The sequence below is a fragment of the Zalophus californianus genome, chromosome 5, assembly GCF_009762305.2.
Source record: "Zalophus californianus isolate mZalCal1 chromosome 5, mZalCal1.pri.v2, whole genome shotgun sequence".
Taxonomy (NCBI): Eukaryota; Metazoa; Chordata; class Mammalia; order Carnivora; family Otariidae; genus Zalophus; species Zalophus californianus.
Genome location: NC_045599.1, coordinates 140865720 through 140884632, shown reverse-complemented (window position 1 = coordinate 140884632; position 18913 = coordinate 140865720). Strand labels below are relative to the sequence as shown.

Genomic DNA, 18913 nt, shown 5'->3' with positions numbered 1-18913 from the left:
GAACCTGATCTACATTTTAATCATGAGCTTGCATTTCAATTGGATGACCCTTGAATGGGAGGGAAACTGTGCCTACAAATGATAGAGATGCCCTCTGTGAGTCAATAACCCATCTTCTAAAAACAACCCCAACCATGTCGTTGGTGACCTCCGAACTTCAAATTTGCCATGCCCAAACGGAACTGGCTATTCTGATCCAGGAGAACATAAGTTCTTTAGCAAAAGGTGTCTGTTTTCAGAAGCCTGGCAAAGGCACATGAATGAATCAAGACATCACCCTGTGGCCCGTGGTCACACTCAGTCAAGATGGTGCTGAAAAGTCGTCTCCTGGGCAGCCTGCAATCAAATTAGTCCACTCCGGGCTCTTCCAGGGTAGTCTTTTCCATTCATAGTACTCATCTTGATCTCTACTTGTGTATTTATTTGCTTGTTCATTTGTTTACCGTCTGCCCTTCCTGACACCAAATTGCAGGTTACATAAGAGAAGGGTCCACCTCTCCTGCTTGCTGGTGACACTCCAGCACTAGATCATTACCTGGCTGACAGCAGGTACTCAATATTTTTTTGTATTGTTGTTCATTCGATATTTGCTGAATAAGTCAATTAACATAATTAAGTAATCAGGCATGTAATTAATGTAATCATTAATCATGAATTCCCAAAAAGCACACTATCATAATAGTAACAGCTTGCCAACACTGAAAAAAAAATGTGTGGGAAGCATCAGAATTTCTTGACAATTTTTGAAGACCTTTTGGGGAGCAACCAATAACATGAATGGTCCTTGGATCTCTGCTTAGATCAATTTTTATTTCTTTAAGGGAAGATGTGGCTTCTCACAACCTACTGGAAGTCAGTGCGACAGTCCTATTATGCCACTGTGCCTAAGGCCTGTTGAAATGATGTGGCTGGTCAGGTCAAAGAGGACAAAGAGAATGGTGCCCTGGCCAACTCACACATCCTCATATCCGGAGGAGGGGTAGCAGATGTACCTCCCTCAAGCCCAAGCAGACATACTTATAATGAAAGCCATACCAGTGCCCAATATGGTCCCGGGCTTCATACTAGGCATCTGGGAGTTCTAACTAGAAGCCAATCAGCACTGACATTCTAGGGATTACAGCCCAAGACTGGTTCTTTTGCTAACAGCCATGCTCCTGAATGCCACAGGTATGTGTCAAGCATGTGCTATAAGCCATAAGGCATGCACCTGTCTACAGCAGGTAAACCCCCGACACAGCAGAGATTCATGGGCAGCACTAAAGAGAGCTGGCACATACACAGAATCCAGGGTTTTAATCATACACGACATCAGCATACAAACGTGGGGGCATCTGCGGGGCTCACGCGGTTAAGCGTCCGACTCTTGATTTCAGCTCAGGTCATGATCTCAGGGTCCTGGGATCCAGCCCCACGTCGGGCTCTGTGTTCAGCACAGCATCCGCTTGAGATTCTCTCCCTCTGCCCCTCCCCCCACTTGTGCTCACACTCTTTCTCTAAAATAAATCTTAAAAAAATATACAAACATGTCAGCTTTTCAGCTATATTTAATGATATTATTTAAAGTGAAAAATTTTAATGGAAATGATCAGTATCCATTTTGATAAAAGAAAGCTAATGTTCACTAATACTAGTGAATTAAAAAAAGCAATTTTTAAATCATTTTCCATTGGATATTTTAAAATCTATTTTAACACACAAAGCTAGAGCTGAAGTTGAAACTTTGTTGTTAAATATCTTTAACTATTTCATATCATTTTTAAGAAAAAGTTGAAAATTTATTATACCATTTTCTCATAAACTACAATAATAAACTGTTGAAAGTATCTCACTAAAACTTTTTGATGTTCATCAATGCAGTTGTTTTGAATTTACTGAGACGGTATCTAGAAGTTAAATTCAAAAGGTAGACCAAGAAAATATGTATTCCTAAAAAGATGAATTTGTAGATGAAATAAGGTTTCCATCCTACAGTCAGTACCCCAGGATATACCCATTCAAGGTACAGGAACTCAACTGCAGAAAGAATTTCTTATGTCCCTCCTCCAGCTTACGGGCCATTTCTTCCGCAAAGATGGACTTGGGTTTTATGCACTTGTGAGCCACAGAGCCCCAGACGAGCAACTGCCTTCTGACTCATGGTGGAATCCCCTTTCATACTCCCTAAACCATGCTGTTTTTTTTTTTTTTTTCTTATTTGTCAGAGAGAAAGAGAGAGCACACAAGCAGGGGGAGGGGCAGGTAGAGGGAGAAGCAGACTCCCTACTGAGCAGGGAGCCCCACGCGGGGCTCAATTCCAGGGGCCTGGGATTGACTTCAGCCAAAGGCAGATGCTTAACCAACTGAGTCACCCAGGCGTCCCTCCCCTCATGCTGTTCTAAAGGACAACTTTGATCTTTATTTTACGTTTTTTTATTTCCCATGAAACCTTCAGTTTTTTAAAACGCTGAGTGCATGCATGTTTTTTGTGAATAAACAGGAGAGCTGGAGGAGAAAAGGCCAGCAGCTCTTTTAGAGATTTTATTAACAACAACAAAAGCCCTTAAGTTGTGTTTGATAAGTAACTATGATATTGATAACTATGAAAGTGACTCTATTTTGACAGGTCTTGTTACTGTTTTAGAAAACACAAGTATCAATTTGTAATTCAGGAACATAAAAATGTTTCTCTTTTGAATGGCAAATGTATTTTTACATGACAAGAATTCTTCTTACAAAAGGTTTTCCAGAATGGACTTTACCCTCATCATTTGAAAGAAGTTGTGTTGCCATTAGTTGGATGATTCAAGTAGAGGTAGTCAAATGCAAGCCATTACTACAGAGAGCAAGAGAAAGTCTCCTTTTGCCAAAAGTGACTTTTAACAGACTCTGGCTCATTTGATGGTGGGGAAGAAGGGAAGGTGAAGTCAGAAGCAAATGCCCAAGGCACACTGCTGGGAGCTTTTGAGGGTCCTGGCAAATCGTGGGGAGGTCGGTCAATCACTTGCTCCAGATTCTCAAGCCCCCCAAAGACGTGGTTGGATCAACAGAGTATAATCTCCACGCTGACCTACAAACTATTGTCGGTGATTTCCACACTTGGGAGCATTATTATTTTGCTTCCTAGGTTTCATCATGCTCACTCTTTCAACATTCAATGGCATGCAGTTTTGAGAAAAAGGGGTCAGGAGGCTCTGATACGGGTCATGCTGCCACCAGCTCACTGTGGAGCCTTGGGACTCAGTTTCTTCATCTGTACAATGAGGTGATTAAACTAGAGCAGAGATCCTCTACCTTTTATTTCATCATACAGGTGCCTTCTTTTGAAAGGCTTTAGCTGCTAACAAAATAAATGACGTGGTTTACTAGGTCAGAGCTAGTTCAATGTGATCACAGACAGAAGCATCTTCTTTTAAATCCCGAACACAGGTTAGTACTTCCAAAGAACCAGGGAACTCAGGGTCCTCGATGATTCTGACAGATTCGTTCCGTTCATTCTTTGGCTGAAATCTGTTACTCTGGATGTACATTGCTTTCAGGGCTACAAAGCCCAGCAAAACACAAGCAAAAGTGCCAGGGTGGCTTTTTGGAAGCTGACAAGCAGAAACTGGCACCTAAGTATCATTAAGCTCCAATCCAAATCTAAAATGCAAATCGCACTGATGCTTTCTCAACTCAGCACCTCCTGTCTGTGGCAGGTTAAGATACTTGTTTTGAGCTCTGTGCTGACAAGGTCAAGGCATGAATTCTCTCTGCTTTTTGTTTGGTTTAGGCACAGCCTCTTCTAGGATCTTCTGTGTTCACTCAAAGCCAGGCCATGTGCCAGGCCTGACACCCAGCCCCCCCCAGGGTTCAGCTCAGCAAAGCCTACAGCATCCAGCCAGGAAAGACTCGCTGAACCACTCTGGCGGGGGGGGGGGAGCACTCATGCTGTTTTCTGAGTGAATACCCTTGGGATGCGCATAGAAGCCCTGTGTTCAACTCCATCCACCCAGAGAACAGACTACAAAAGTCATATGCAGCTTTTATACTGCAAGGAAATACTGGGTCCTTAAGGCACAAACGCCAAAAAGAACTGCTTTAAGCTTGCCTGGAAGACCTAAAGCATGAGCAATAATAACACAGCAACATGGTCCATTCCCTGCTTACCTAAACACCAGAAATCATAAGTCAAAAGCCAGACCAACTCTAGATCATCTATAAGAGGTGAGGCTTTGGAAAGGCATGTCTGCTCGAAAGCAACACTGGACACAAGCAGCAGATGGGGACAGGCAATGCTTCCAAACTTTAAGGAGAAATGTTTCCCAACCCAGAACTCTAAACCAAGCCAAACTGCAATCAACTGGAAGGGTTGGGATCAAGATGTTTTCTGCACGCAAGTTCTCAAAACATGGGTTTCCTTTGAGTTCTCTCAAAGCTAGGGAATGTGCTCTCTGGACAATGAAGAGTTCACCGAGAAAGAGTCTAGTAACAGAGAAAAAACAAATGAAAAACTCAAATTAACATCTGAAAATCTTAAGCTACCACTGGGGTGCCTGGGTGGCTCAGTCGTTAAGCGTCTGCCTTCAGCTCAGGTCATGATCCCGGGGTCCTGAGATTGAGCCCCACATCGGGCTCCCTGCTCAGTGGGGAGCCTGCTTCTCCCTCTCCCTCTGCTGCTCCCCCTGCTTGTGCTCTCCTGCTCTCTCTCCCACTCTCTGTCAAATAAATAAATAAAATCTTAAAAAAAAAAAAAAAAAAGAAAAAGAAAACCTTGAGCTACCATGAAAATTCTCAAGGAGAAATGGGAGCTCCCCCATTCAGGCTGCTAACTTTCCCCTGACCCAATTTTCAGCATGGATCCAGTAACAGAGGCTCCACTACAGGCGAGGAGGTGATGGTGTGGATGTCCTATAGGGACAGCAGGCCCAGGGGACTAGACTGGAACAAGTGGGTGGGTGCTCCAGCAGGGATGGCTCCAAGGGAAAGGTAAAAGGGAAAGAGACTGAAGTGTCAGCCTGATGTTTGCCCTTTATCAAAGGGAGTTTTCTAGAAACGTTGGAGAGTTAAAATGATCAAATAGAAAAAACATGCTAAGAATAACAGCAAAATAAAGTTAGACCAGGAAGGAAATGCAAATGGGGCGTTCTCCTTAGCTCCTGTATGAACAATGCTTACAGTCAGTGACTGAGCCCCAAATTATGATATCATTAGAGTGGATGGGAGAGGGAAGGGTGTATATGTGGGTTGTGGTGGGAGGGAAAAAATATTATCTCTGATAGCTAAGTCGAGAAATGGCGTTTAAAAAAATAAACTTGTAACTAAGTCTGGTGACAGACAGTAATTAGACGTACTGTGGTGATCATTTTGCGTTATATACCAATATCAAATCTTTATGTTGATTTCCTGAAACCAATTGTTTGACATTATATATTATACCTCAAAAAATTTCAAGAAATTGCTTATAATTGTCAAAAAGAAAAAAAAAGGAATGGCATTTTGAGGATATTATTTAGAAAAGCCTAAAAACAAACCTCAAAAGCAGAAAGATAACAATAGTTGCTTTGAGAAACAGGACTGAGACCTAAGAAAAGGCAGGGCAAGAGACAACTGTTTTTTATTAAAAGTCTGGTGGAATTAATTGACCCGAGAGAGAGAGAAAGTCTATTTGTGTGTATACAAAGAAAGACAGTGACTGCATTTCATGTGTAGGATTCTCATCATCATTTACTACATATTCTGTAATTGTAGGGTTTTTTCTTTGACCCAGGTGGTAGTCAACAAAGGTTTCCTACGTTTCTAAGAATCAGAAAAATAAAATACCTTCAAATTGCGCCCTGCACCGTGGAAGACAGGCAGAGCCACAACTGAAATTAACAGGAAGCCCCAGGGGGAGGACTCCCAATACGAGGGGTCCTGGGGCCCCGAACAGCTGCAGAGCACGATGGCTTTGCACACGAGCCAGGGGAGAAGCAGGAAGATCTAGGCTCTCTCCACCTCCTCTTGTGCTCCTCCCATAAAGGCACCGCCATCAGTATCAGCCCAACCCCACCCAGGGTGCGGCAGAGTGCTCCTTAAAGACAAGACCTCATTTCCCAAACACCAAGCAAGATGTCACATCCCAAAGTACACGGGGTGGAGCCATCTGAGAACATGCAAGAGTCCACTTGACATTTTACCTGTGGACAAAGAGCCATCCCTGAGGCTAGAGGGCCCGCCCAAAAGGGACCTGAAATAGGATGAAGCTGGACCATTTGGCATCTCGGACTGATGCACATGGAGTTTGGGTAATTAATGCCTAAAATGGAATACCGAGGTGGCAGAGTGGAGCTGTGGGTGAAGGCCATGGTAGGTGCTGAAATTTTACCAGGAAAAAGAAATTCACTTCTTTCCCTACAGCAGACATACCCAGCTATGTGGGAGGCAGCTGATATTTTAATTTGAGAATGAACTTGTCCTAGAAGACAGACAGGGTAAGCCGTATAAAATCTTGCCTCATTTTATGTAGTAATCTCCCCTTGCAGGAGAGTCTAGTTATTGAGGGAAGAACATACAAGAAGTCTGGTTGGAATGGCAGCTCTGCATCTTGGGACAAGCAACTCAAAAGCCCCGAGCATCAGTATCCCTCCTTCAAAACGGGTCTATGATCCCTTGCTCGGTGGGAGGAGAATTCAGTAAGACAGTAACTATACCCAGTGCCCAGGAGAGTCCAGTAAATGGTCGCTGTTAAAATCGATGACCACTGCAGGCACCATGAAGTGGAATCATGCAAGGCTACAACACTGTGCATCCCCATCTGTCCAGTGAAACCTGCCTTGTTACACAGTAGCCAAATCAGTTTATCTAGAAACCCAGTGAACCTGGGGGCCACAGCAAGAGTGAGCTTTCTGCTTAACCTTTCACTGGAAAGGTTCAGTCAGCTGGCTGCCCCATGGGTGGCTCCTGCTCTTTCCCTGGTTCTAAGATTCCTTCCATGCAAGTGGCCACACCAGGCCCAATGTGTTTCACTTAGGTACTGCCCCCTGCGTTCCCAGACAGGAAAATTTCCTTCCCAAATACATAGAAATCTGCAGAGAACAAAAAGCACTCTAGAGAACGTTTCAGAAGAATCTTTGATGATAGTGAAGCATTTTATGCTTCTAAAAGCATGTCTGTGATGATATATGGATACCATGGACACATTTGATAGCACTTCTTTAAGCAAATGGGGAATGCCCCTCAAAATACTGACTGTTAAACTAATATAGACTAAAATGCTCCTTGAAAAAAAACTGGTCTATGAGGGCAAAGATGAAAATACAGGAACCTGATAAAAATGGATTCGCTGAAGAAATGGCTAAACGTACATAAAGCCAAGAAAACAATGTACCTGAGAGCTTTCCCCCCAATCACGTGTGATTTCCTGCTCTCCTTCCCGGGAAAGCTGTAGCCAGCTCCCCAGGCCCCAGTGTCCTTTGGAGGACCCGCCCAGAGGTCTCACAGCACCTGGAGAATGGCATGGAGGGGACAGGGGTAGGACTCTACAGGAAGGCAAAGAGGAACAGCTTTAAAACGTACCTTCTGACATTCAAATAGGTTATCTCAACGGGCATGAAAGCTAGGCATTGGCGTGAAAGCTAGGCATTGGCATGAATCTTGGCCAAGTCGGGCGCTAGCCAAATCGCAAAGTGGCCAGGAGGACATGGCTGGGAGGACAGAACTGAGAATCTGTCCCCTCTGCTGGGCCCTTGCAGACACTGTTCTCTCTCACCAAGGCCAGGAAGGAGCACTTGCACGTGGAATGCTCGCTGATGCCCTAGAGAGTTAGCTGAACTGGCTCCTCCCTGGTGCTTCCCCCTGGGACCCACCGTCCTCCAACGCTCCTGCAAAGGAGGCTCTTTGGGGGCACCCACCTTGGTAACGACAGTTTCCTCAACATTGTCCTCCAGGCCCTCCTCTTGTTGCCCAGTCAGTGCTCCCCCGGGGATTCCCCAACTGCCCACGCTTGCACCCCCAGATACCCAAGTCTGTACTGCAACCATCTGTCCCCTGAGCATCAGCCCATGGAGCTAACCTGGTAGGGACTTACTCGGACAACTACTTGGTGGCCCACAGGCACATCAAATTCAACCTCCCACGATTGGACAGGTCACCCTCCTTCCCCATGGCCCCGACCTGCTGAACCTCAGGGACCCTCACACTGTTTAATGCAGTGTGCAGAAAGAGAGGGGGGGCTCCTCGTAGACCCTCCACCTCTTTCTTCCCACCCCCCAAGTCACTCGATACTCCCGATTTTACCTCCAGTACCCCCCTGAATCCACCTCCTCTTCTCCACCCCCCACTGCCTCTCTTCACCACCCCCATGCTCCTGCGATGCTCCTAACTGGTCTCTGGTCCCAGGCTCTCGCTCCCCTCCTTCATTCGGGGGTGGGGGGGGGGGGCGAGAAAAAGCGAAAAAGCAGAATTTGGCACAGCGGCTGCGTGGGCTTCTGGGCTAACCTAACAGCGTCTCCCCCTTGCTCACCCAGCTGCAGCCGCGCTGCACTCCTTGCAATCCCGTTCACACCCAAGCCCCCTCCACTGAGGGCCTCTGCGCACACCATTTCCTCTGGACATTCCACCACAGAGGGAGCTGCGTGGACCATTCCCCAGCTCGTTCTTCAGGTGTCTGTTCAAGGTCACTCCCTGAGATGCCAGCAATGACCACTTCAGCAGAGTAGCACCTCCTTGCCACTCCCTGTCTCCTGTCCCTGCTTGTTTCCTCCAGAGCATCCAGCTGCTTCTAGCCTTTTGTGTATTTGTTTGTCGTCTTTCTTCCGCCATTTCCACCACTGGAATACGAGCTCCATGAAGAAAGGGATCCTCTATACCCATTTTGTGTCCACTGTTACATCTCTAGCACCTAAAACCACATTGGTAGAGTAGACACTCAATAAATATTTGTTGAATTTTTGAATGGAGCCTTCAGAAGGAAGGGTCTAACACGATGCTATTTATATTGGGGTGACAGATGGAAACTGCTGTGTTGATGTAGTCCGAATTCTTTGCACAGCCCAACGGTAATCCCTTCATAAACTGGCCCCAACATTTCTCTTTCCAACCTCACCTCTGGATATTCCCCGGAGCACATAAAACAACTCTCCCCCTCCCCTCCTCCTTTTCTTTCTGTCTCTTCATCCATCTGTAGAAGCGAGTATGTAAGAGTGCTACTGTTCAGGCTTCCATGAATTAACTGAGTACATAGTACAGAACCGCTACTCAATATGTCTTAGCTCTCTTGGACTTTTCACAATACTGATCGTCTTGTCTCCTGCCCAGTCCCATAGGCTCTTGTTTTTTTTTTTTTTTTTTAAAGATTTTATTTATTTATTTGAGAGAGAGAGAATGAGAGAGAGAGAGAGCGAGCACATGAGAGGGGGGAGGGTCAGAGGGAGAAGCAGACTCCCTGCTGAGCAGGGAGCCCGATATGGGACTTGATCCCGGGACTCCAGGATCATGACCTGAGCGGAAGGCAGTTGCTTAACCAACTGAGCCACCCAGGCGCCCTAGGCTCTTGTTTGTTATCTAAGGAAACTCTATTGCTTCTTCCCGGCCCACGTGTGATAATTTAGTGTGCATAGCATAACCTTGCATTAGAATTATTTGCTTACTAATCTGTTTCTATCACCAGGAATCAGAATGTGTCTTTGTCATCACTGTATTCCCAGCAGCTAGAAATCATGATACACCTCATTTATTTGTACTCATTTGAATCCATCCCCAATTTAAAAACAGTCATGCACAACAGGATAAAAAGAAAAAAAAAAAAAGTAGGAAAAAGCTGAGGTAAAGTTATCCAAATAACAATCAAAATTGTGCAAAATCACTAAAGAAGAGCTTTGTAGTTATTAGAGAGGAAAACCTGATGGGTTTCTAGAATGAGAATTAATCTGGTAAAAACAACCCTGTCTTTTAGGTCCTCAACCAGAAGTTCCTGGTGCTAAGATACTGAGGTCTGAGAGAACAGCTTTACATGGGAACTCATGAAAGAGACACTGTGTCTAATAATAGGCACATGAGACCACCGCTCAAGAAATGTCTGCTAAATGCTGAATACAAAAAAGTCCATAACTATTTTCAGTGAACTGTAGCCTTTCTGTTTCGCAAGACTTTTCTTAACCAGCCCCACCCTATTCAGGCGGGGGGAATATCCTCTAGTCCAAGCTCAGTTCACCAAACCTTTTGAATATCTTACAGTCTTTCAGATCCCATGCTGGTTCCAGGCATCCAAGAACAATAACTTCTATTCCACGCTCCCCAGAATGTACCCTCAGCATGAGACAGGTGAGTCTCCCCATGCTGACAGAATCTGGCTCTTACCCCCATTTATTCCTGGGTTTGTCCCTCATTGTTAATCTTGCTTTTACAATTATATCTTCTCTTTTAGGTCTATACGATCGATAATTCATACAGAGCTTTCATTAACTATTCCAACCCTCCTGATCTCCACTATTGCAAAACTGTAAGGCTCTAGGGACTGTGGCATACGATTTAAAATTGTGGTGTACTGTTTCAATCAGTTCGCTGAACCAGCCATGCCTCATAAACTGGAGCGTAAGCCCTCAGAGCCAAGGACAGACCTGGGGCTTCTGGTATACCCTCTAGGCCCAGCACCACGTGGGCCTGGAGCAGACACTCATCTACAGCTGCTGATTGCCCAGTTGGAGCAGAGATAAGGTGAGGAACATGGACTAGACTAGCTATCAAGCTAAAAAAAAAATCCTTCCTAATGCAGAAGCAACATTCTTCCAACATAATTATTTTTGCACTATGCTGAAATCATTAATTCTATAACGCTGCAAAATGTAAGCCCTAATCATTGGCTGCCATAATCTATCTTCTCTTTAGAGTGACACAGTAAAACAAAACAACAAAACAACAAAACAACACAAAATTTGTGGAAAGAGGGCATGGCTTCATAACCCAGCCCTGTGACTATGGTCTAGCACTGTGCTACTCAACCCGGTAGCCGCTAGCCACATGTGGCTATTTAAAATTTAACTTTAAATTTAAAATACAGTTCCTGCATCAGACTAGCCACATTTCACATGCTCAACAGCCACAAGAGGCTACTATACCAGACAGTACAAATGTAGACTATTTCCATCACTGCACATATTCTATTGAATGGTACAGGTCAATGTCATCCTTTGATAATTCAATTGAACTCCTACTAGCCTCAGTTTCCTCTTGTGTAAAAAGGGAACAATAACTGCTTTACTGAGTTGCTATAAGATTTAAATAAGGTACTGAATATGAATGTCCCTAGTAATTTTAGTATAGCTTGACAAACTATAATTGTATAGTTATATACATATATGTATAGCTTTAAGTATGTATATAAAATAAGAGTCTAACAACTGTCAATAATAGCATCTGTCAAAGGGAGTTACTATCAATTAGAGTAAAGAAATTCTATTTCAGGCTATGTGAATGCTGTCCAGGAGGAGGGGGGAGAGAACACACCGGTGAGACCATCTCAGGAATGCTGCATTCAGGAGGAATACAGATAAACTGAAGCATGTCCGGAAGAGTCTGGAAAACAGTGAGGGAAGAAGCCCAGAAGTTCTCAACTGGGAGAAAAGGACGCAGCAGGAGCAAGAAGAAAATGCATCTTGAAACAAAGGATTGTCCTAGAAAGGGGATGTGGATCTTGGGCAGCTGCCGAGATAATCAAGAGGTGGGCTTAATTCATTGTAGGAAAATATTTACTATTTCATTGTCACCAAGGGAAATGCTGCCTTATGGAGAACTGGGCTTGTGATCCCAGAAAGTGGGATCAAACGCAGTGGTTCTCAAACTTGTGTGTGTATCGAGTTACCCAGGGAGCTGAAGAAAATTCAGATGCTTTGGTCCCACCTCCAGGGATCTTGGTTCAGTAGGCGTGGTGGAGTGGAGCCCATGATCTTTGTCTCTAACAAGTGCCCAGGTGGTGCCCTTGACCATGCTGGTCAGAGACCACTCTTTGAGGACCACTATTCCAATGCAAGCTGGAAGAACCCATCAGTGGCGGTATAGTGGGGGCTCTTGAAACCAAGCGAGAGTTGGACTTTGCAACCTTCCAAACCAGCTCTTGAGGATGGTGCCGCAAGGACTCCCGGTGGGTCCTGGGCATGGCAGACAGCACAGATGCCCAGAAGGCGGAGTTCCACGGGTCTCTTGCCACGTACACCCTTGTGTAGTCACCTCAAGCAAACCACTTTCTTGCAGTTTTTTTATTTACACAAATGGTGAGGAATGTCATCGTGCAACGTTACATGCCCTGAAGGAAACAGCCTACGCTAAGACTGTTCTGTAGGCCATGGTCTCTAACTGCGGGTTCAAAACTAAATCACACCAGAGCGGCTTTCTAGGCTGTGGGGGCAATCTGAACCAAGAGGGGGGCTGCATCATAAGGCATTCAATAGCAGTACTCTGACCAGCAAGAAGACTAAGGAGAGGGTCATTTGGCTCCATCGCTTACCTATCCGAGGCAACGGCCATGTCGCCAGACAAAACAAAGATCCGAGCTTGCCACTACTCTCACCATAAACAGACATTTCACACAAAGATCTGTGCCTGGAGTTTTTAATAGGTTTATTCATAATAGCCAACCCTGAAAAGAAGCCAAATGAACATCACCTAGCAAATGGATAAACAGATTGTGGCATATCCCTTAAGTGGCATACTAGGTAACAATAAAAAGGAACAAATCATGGATATATACAACAGGGATGAATCTCAAAACTTTATGCTGAGTAAACAAAGCCAGACACAAAAGACATCATGTTAATATGGTATCATTTATATGAAACTTCAGGGAAGACAGATCTAATCTATAGTGATGTAAAGCAGATTAACCCCCGGAGGTGGGTACTGACAGATAAGGGACTCGAAGAAATCTTGTGGAGTGATGGAGTGTTCTAGATCTTGATTGCTGTATGGTTATAGCATACAGAGCATATATTTGGCTGTACACTTGAAGTGTGTGCATTTCAATGACAGTATACTGCAAGTTAATCCCTTAAAAACAAAAATAAATGGTGTTTTCTGCTTCATTGGGTCCATCCTATTTTATGTTGTGCCTAAAAGTGGTGTCCCTGATTGCCTCTGAGAGGAAACTGGGTAGCCAGGGACAGGCGTGGGAAAGAGTTCTTCAAGCTGTTTACCCTTTTGTACTTTTAAACTTTTGAACTGTGAGGCGGTATTAGCGATTTCTTAAAATAAGTAAAATTTAAAAATAAGAAAAAGAATTTTAAAAACATGTTCTTTGTTGGTAAGATGAAAAAGACACAACCCTAAGACTCTTGGGCCATTGCTCAATCTATTTCAGGTTGTAGAAATCCTGCTACTTGAGACAGGCACTATCTGTGGTCTGTGTTTTATCAAATTCCTTGGAGCTATGAGTGAATGCCATTTTTTTAGTATTATTTAGTATTCCAGCATTTTTCATAAAATATATCATAGATAAGAACACATACACACAGACACACAGTTTTAAAATAATCAGAACTTGAATGTCATGTAACCACCACCAGAGCCAAAAAACAGAACACTGCCTACACCCCAGAACTTTCTATGTGCCTCTCTGTGGTCATACCTTCTCACTCCTCCCAGAGATAAACACTTTCTTGATTTTAGGGGTAAGAAATGTCTTTCTAGGGGTGCCTGGGTGGCTCAGTCAGTTAAGCGTCCGACTCTTGATCTCGGCTCAGGTCATGATCTCAGGGTCTTGGGATCGAGGCCCACGTGGGGCTCTACACTGAACGTGGAGCCTGCTTAGGATTCTCTCTCCCCACTCCTTCTGCCTCTCCCCCACCTTTCTCCCCCTCTCTTAAAAAAAAAAAAAAAGCCTTTCTAATCTCTTATGTCTATAGCCCTAATCGATACTGTTAAATGTGTTCAAAAACCTTTAAAAAACTGATTCATTCTACACATATTGTGTGCTTTTTTGCCCAAGTTACATTTGTAAAATTCGTTGTTGCCTATAGCTGCAGTTTATTTTCACTGTGATATAGTATTTTTTTTTAAAGATTTTATTTATTTGAGAGAGAGAGCACGAGCTGGGGGAGGGGCAGAGAGAGAGGGAGAAGCAGACTCCCCACTGAGCAGGGAGCCACACACCAGGCTCAATCCCAGGACCCTGAGATCGTGTTCTGAGCTGAAGGCAGACACCCAACCGACTGAGCCACCCAGGTGCCCTTCACCGTGATATAGTATTTTATGGTAGGAATGCATGTACCACAATTTAGTTACCCATTAAAAGATTCATGGGCACTTTGACATTTTTTTGTCCCCACTGCCTATAAAAAAAAAACAAGTCCAAACACATGGTCTGACATTCAGGGTGACCACACTGTCCCCAACTGTGTGTCCAAAACACCTAGCCAGTCTCCTCTTACTACTTTTCTCTACCAACCACTACCTGATCGCACTTGTTCAGTATATTGGTCAAAACATTAAGAACAATGTCTTAGGGCTGGAATGCTGTTGACCTTATATTAGATCCACCCAAATTGTCCTGTCCACCCAGGTCTTGTTCAAGCACAATCGCCTTAGGAAGACCCCATGATCTATTCCAGCCACTATGCTGTCACTCCCCCAAAACTCCATCAAATGCATGATGCTTTCTCTGCTTCTTCCACCACACCTGCTTCATGCGGCCTTATGTTATACCCATTTGTTATGGCTGTGTCTCGGATTTTGTGCTTCTAGTGCACAGCACTAAAATCTTGCAGATAAAGGACAGGTGAAAAATGTTAGAGCTTTTGAACCCCAACTCAAAGTCTTGAAAGCTACTGCTGGGACCACGTACCAAATCATTCAAAAAAGGTTTAAAAAGTTAATTTCCACAAAAATGCAGTAACACCAATTAAAGAAAAAACATCATCACTTTTGCTTAAGACAAGATTTGGGTTCCTTATATTTTTAACATTGATCGTTTTTTCTCATAAAAAAATACAATTTTAGAGTCCCTGGGACAGAGAATGCTAGAGTGTCACATAATTTAAGATCACTTGATAAGAAGCACATTAAAGAAAATGATGACCCTGAAAATCATTTTAACCACAAAAGCAAGAGAGGGGGATAAAACACCAACATTTTAATGAAATTAATAAATGGATCAGAAATTACAACTAGTGTAAGTATTTCAGAATTTTAAAAGCAGGACTCTTTTTGTCAAAGAAAATACATGCATGGAATGTAGATACTGCAAAGAGGAGAAGAAATAAAACAGATAAGCAGCTTATAACTAGCTATAACTAGCTGGGCTGAATGCCTGGCCATTGTTTGCCTCTCCATCAGACTCATTAAAAAAAAAAAAAAAAAATGGACGGGGGCGCTCTCCTGGCTCAGTCAGCAGAGCGTGTGACTCTTGATCTCAGGGTCATGAGTTCAAGCTGTACACTGGGCGCAGAGCTTACTCTAAAAAAAAAAAAAAAAGTTTAAAAAAATGGATGGAAGACATCACTCCAAAATAATACCAAATATGCCTTTCAATTATTTTATGCAAAAATCCTTCTTTAATGGATGTTATTAAAAATACATCATAGAAAAAAAATGTTTGTAATTTACATTCCAGAAATTAGGCTAAAGTTGTTAATCTAAAAAGAGTTCCTACAAATCAATAGGGAAAAAGCCCAATGGCACAACTAAAAACATGGACAAAGTTATTTATAGATAATGCAAAGAAAATTATAGTGGCTCTTGAACAGAAGAAAAAATGCCCAAACCCAGAGAAATATAAATTAAAACCAAACTGAGATGCTCTTTTCACCTACCTGATATACAAGATCAAAAAGTCTGGTAAAATACTGTTGGCAAGGGTATAGAGAAATGGGCAGTCATACACATTGCTGGCTGGAGTATAAATTTATAGACCGCCAAGGAAATTCTATAATGATAGCCATCAAAATAACATGTGCACCGGGGCGGTTAAACACCCAACTCTTGATTTCAGCTCAGGTCATGATCTCAGGGTCTTGGGATTGAGCTCAGGATGAAGGCTCCCTGCTCAGTGGGGAGCCCGCTTGGGGATTCTCTCTCTCTCCCTCTCCCTCTGCCCCTCCCCCTGCTCACATGCGCTCCATCTCTCTCTCAAATAAATCAATCTTAAAAAAAATTACACATGCACATTCTCTTGGACCCAGTAATTCCACTTCTGGGAACGTAGCCTACAGAAATGCTTTCATATATGCAAAATAATGCATGTCCAAGGCCATTAGCTAGAACACTCAAATAGCAGAAGTTTAGAAAATATCTTAGTCCATCAGTAGGAGAAAGGTTAAATAATTTTTGACATCCTTATGATGGAATTCTCTGCAACTGAAAAAGAACAAGGAAGTGATCTCCAAGACATACAAGAGGAATAACCCAAATAGTACCCTACAGTTTGCATAGAATATTTCCTATTTTTAAAAAATATGCACAGTCTGGAACAATACAGAGGAAACTGGTAACACTGGTTGTCTCTGGGAGAAGACTGGGTGGCCAGAGACAGGCATGGGAAAGAGATCTCTGAAATACGTATCTTTTTTTACCTTTAAACGTTTGAACTCTGAGGCTATTAACTGTTTTTTAAGTAAATACAATTTAAAATTAAGAGAATTTTAAAAACATGTTCCTCACTGGTACAATGAGGGAAACACCGTCCTAAGATTATTGTACTGTGGCTTGATCTAGTACAATGCAATATATCCTCCTTATCTGAGGACTCACATAACTTCAGAACAGGATACAGAAATTTGGAATAAACACTAGAATACATACAGCTAAAATAACCAAAATAAATTCACATTCAGCGACCCTGAGAAGATACAGCTCACTTTAAAGAGAAATCAAGACTAGCACAGAACAGAAAAATTTTCAAGTTGCTCCAGGTAGCCTAGAAAATAGCAAGCGGTGTATGTTTTATGTACTTTCTTACTTCCTAACTTTAAGGTTAATAAGTCCGTGTCCTGTAACAAGGTATCTCCTGCTGAACCCCTGCTTATTCTGCACTGTGGGGATCATGATTATGAGGACACAGTTGCAAAAAAGACGAAGCTTTTCTCCACCCTCCATCAGACTCCTAACCAATGCCAGGGCACGTCCTTGAATGAAGGAGCCACTTTGCCTGCCGTTACTGGTGAGGGGAGCTTTTTGGAGAGACAAACCTGTTGATCAGGGGCTTTTCAGAGAACATTCCTGTAGATTCTATCTTGTACTTCACCTGAAAGTATGACTGTTTATCACACTGTGCACATACCCGGGACGGGGCGCGGGCAGCGGGGCGATGTACATAATCCACCTGTTTGCCTCCTGTTTTCTCACCAGGGAGTAAAGACAGTAAACCTAACCCTCCAGGGAATGGAAAAACAAATCATTCAGTGCCTATCTCAGGTGGCTGATGAAGGCGGCACAGTCTTGGGCGTGTACCTATGCCGGTCCAGATGTCTGCTCGGGGTGAAAGAGCGAATACAAGTACAAGCACGTTTGCACTGGCATGATTTGGGGAAGCAGGCCAAGACCTGTGAGTTTTTTAAAGCAAAAGCCAAAGTTTCCAAGCACGCTGGGCACACCTGTAAGTACAGGTGCATGCGGATCAGCCGACCACCTCCCATGCCAGGCTGGATACGCACACGGAGGATAGCAACTGTTCACTGGGAAGTGTTTCTGGAGGAAAGTTGAAGTGTGCGTCTACCTGTTCCAGAAAGGTGGCCCAGAAAGTGGGGCAGGGCTGACACTTCCTCCGCGGGGCTCAAGGTGCACCCCCACACCGGGCCTGGGGCGCGCCCTCCGCCTGCTCCTGGGCGCCCCAAGGTCACCTGCCCTCCTGGGCGTCCCCACCCACCCCGAGCTCTCACCAGAATAGTAGGTTGGCCGCGACGAAGCCGAGCAGGCTGCGCAGCGGCCTCTTCCAGCTCAGGAGCTCGTCCGCGCGGCAGCCCAACCACAGCACGGGCTCCCCCAGCAGCCAGGTCACGGCGGCGGCCACCCCGCCGGCGGCCTCCTCCACCTGCCGCCCCGCGCCGGCCGCCACCGCCCCTTCCTCCTGCGCTTCCTCCCCCTGCTCCTCGGGGGGAGCCCGGGGCGGCGGCGGCGGCCGCAGCGCCTGCTCCCCGACTGCCGGAGCCGGGCATCCCTCGGCGGCGTGCTCGGGAGGCGCGGGGCTCGCCATCTTCAGCCGCGCTCGCAGGCGGGGACGGGCACGCGCGCGGCGCGCCTGGCTGTCGGCGCCGAGTCCCCGCGCGGGGCGCGCACCGCGGGGCGCTGGCGGCTGGGTGCCTTGTGACGTCAGCCCTCGCGGCGGCGGTGGCGGCGGCGGCGGCAGGGGCGCCTCCCGGGGGAAGTGGGTGCGGCCAAGTTCGCGCAGGGGCGGGGCGCTGGGCGCCGAGGGGCTGGGCGGCGTCCCGTGGAGCGCGCGCCCCCTCGCTGGCCGCGCCCGGGACCCGGCCAAGTCACCCGCACATCTTCACTTTCTGGGTCCCCGCTTGCCCAGACGCCCCTCCCGCTGGCAGCGGATTTGAGCCCCGCGCCCCGGCGGGGGCCGCCTCTGCAACCACAGCAGAGGTCTTTCGTTCTCTGGGAGTAACGTGATGCTATAAATGCTGGATTGAGAAACGAAGGGGAAAAAAAAAAACAAAAACGTTTGGGTCAATTAAGGAGCGTCAGGCCGCAGCGATGGGGGAGGGCGCTTCCCCATCGCGGGCGGAGTCAGCGGGGTCCCGAACGCACGCTGGTTGGCGGGAGGTGCAGGTGAGCGGGAGCTGAGGAGTCAGATCCCTGCGGAGACCCGACGCTTGGCGCGTGTCAAGTAAGGTTTGGCAAGCCTTGACCACGGTTACTTCTGAGTCACTCTGGTCTCCGTGTCTCAACAGCCATCAGGACATGGGTAAGGCGTCTGGGAGTGGGGGTGACAGGGACTCCTGAGACCGCCCACCCCGGCTCTCACTGGCCCTGGTATTTCTGGGGAAGC

General features: G+C 45.5%; 1 protein-coding gene across 1 annotated transcript in view; it reads right to left on the bottom strand.

The window, feature by feature from the left end:
- The window catches only part of RETREG1 (reticulophagy regulator 1), a 125366-nt gene extending 107251 nt beyond the window's left edge, over positions 1–18115 (bottom strand). Inside the window, exon 1 of the mRNA XM_027605056.1 lies at positions 17802–18115. Within this exon, the coding sequence (XP_027460857.1) occupies positions 17802–18115 (314 nt within the window). The remainder of the gene's footprint in view (positions 1–17801) is intronic.
- Between the last annotated feature and the right edge of the window lie 798 nt (positions 18116–18913).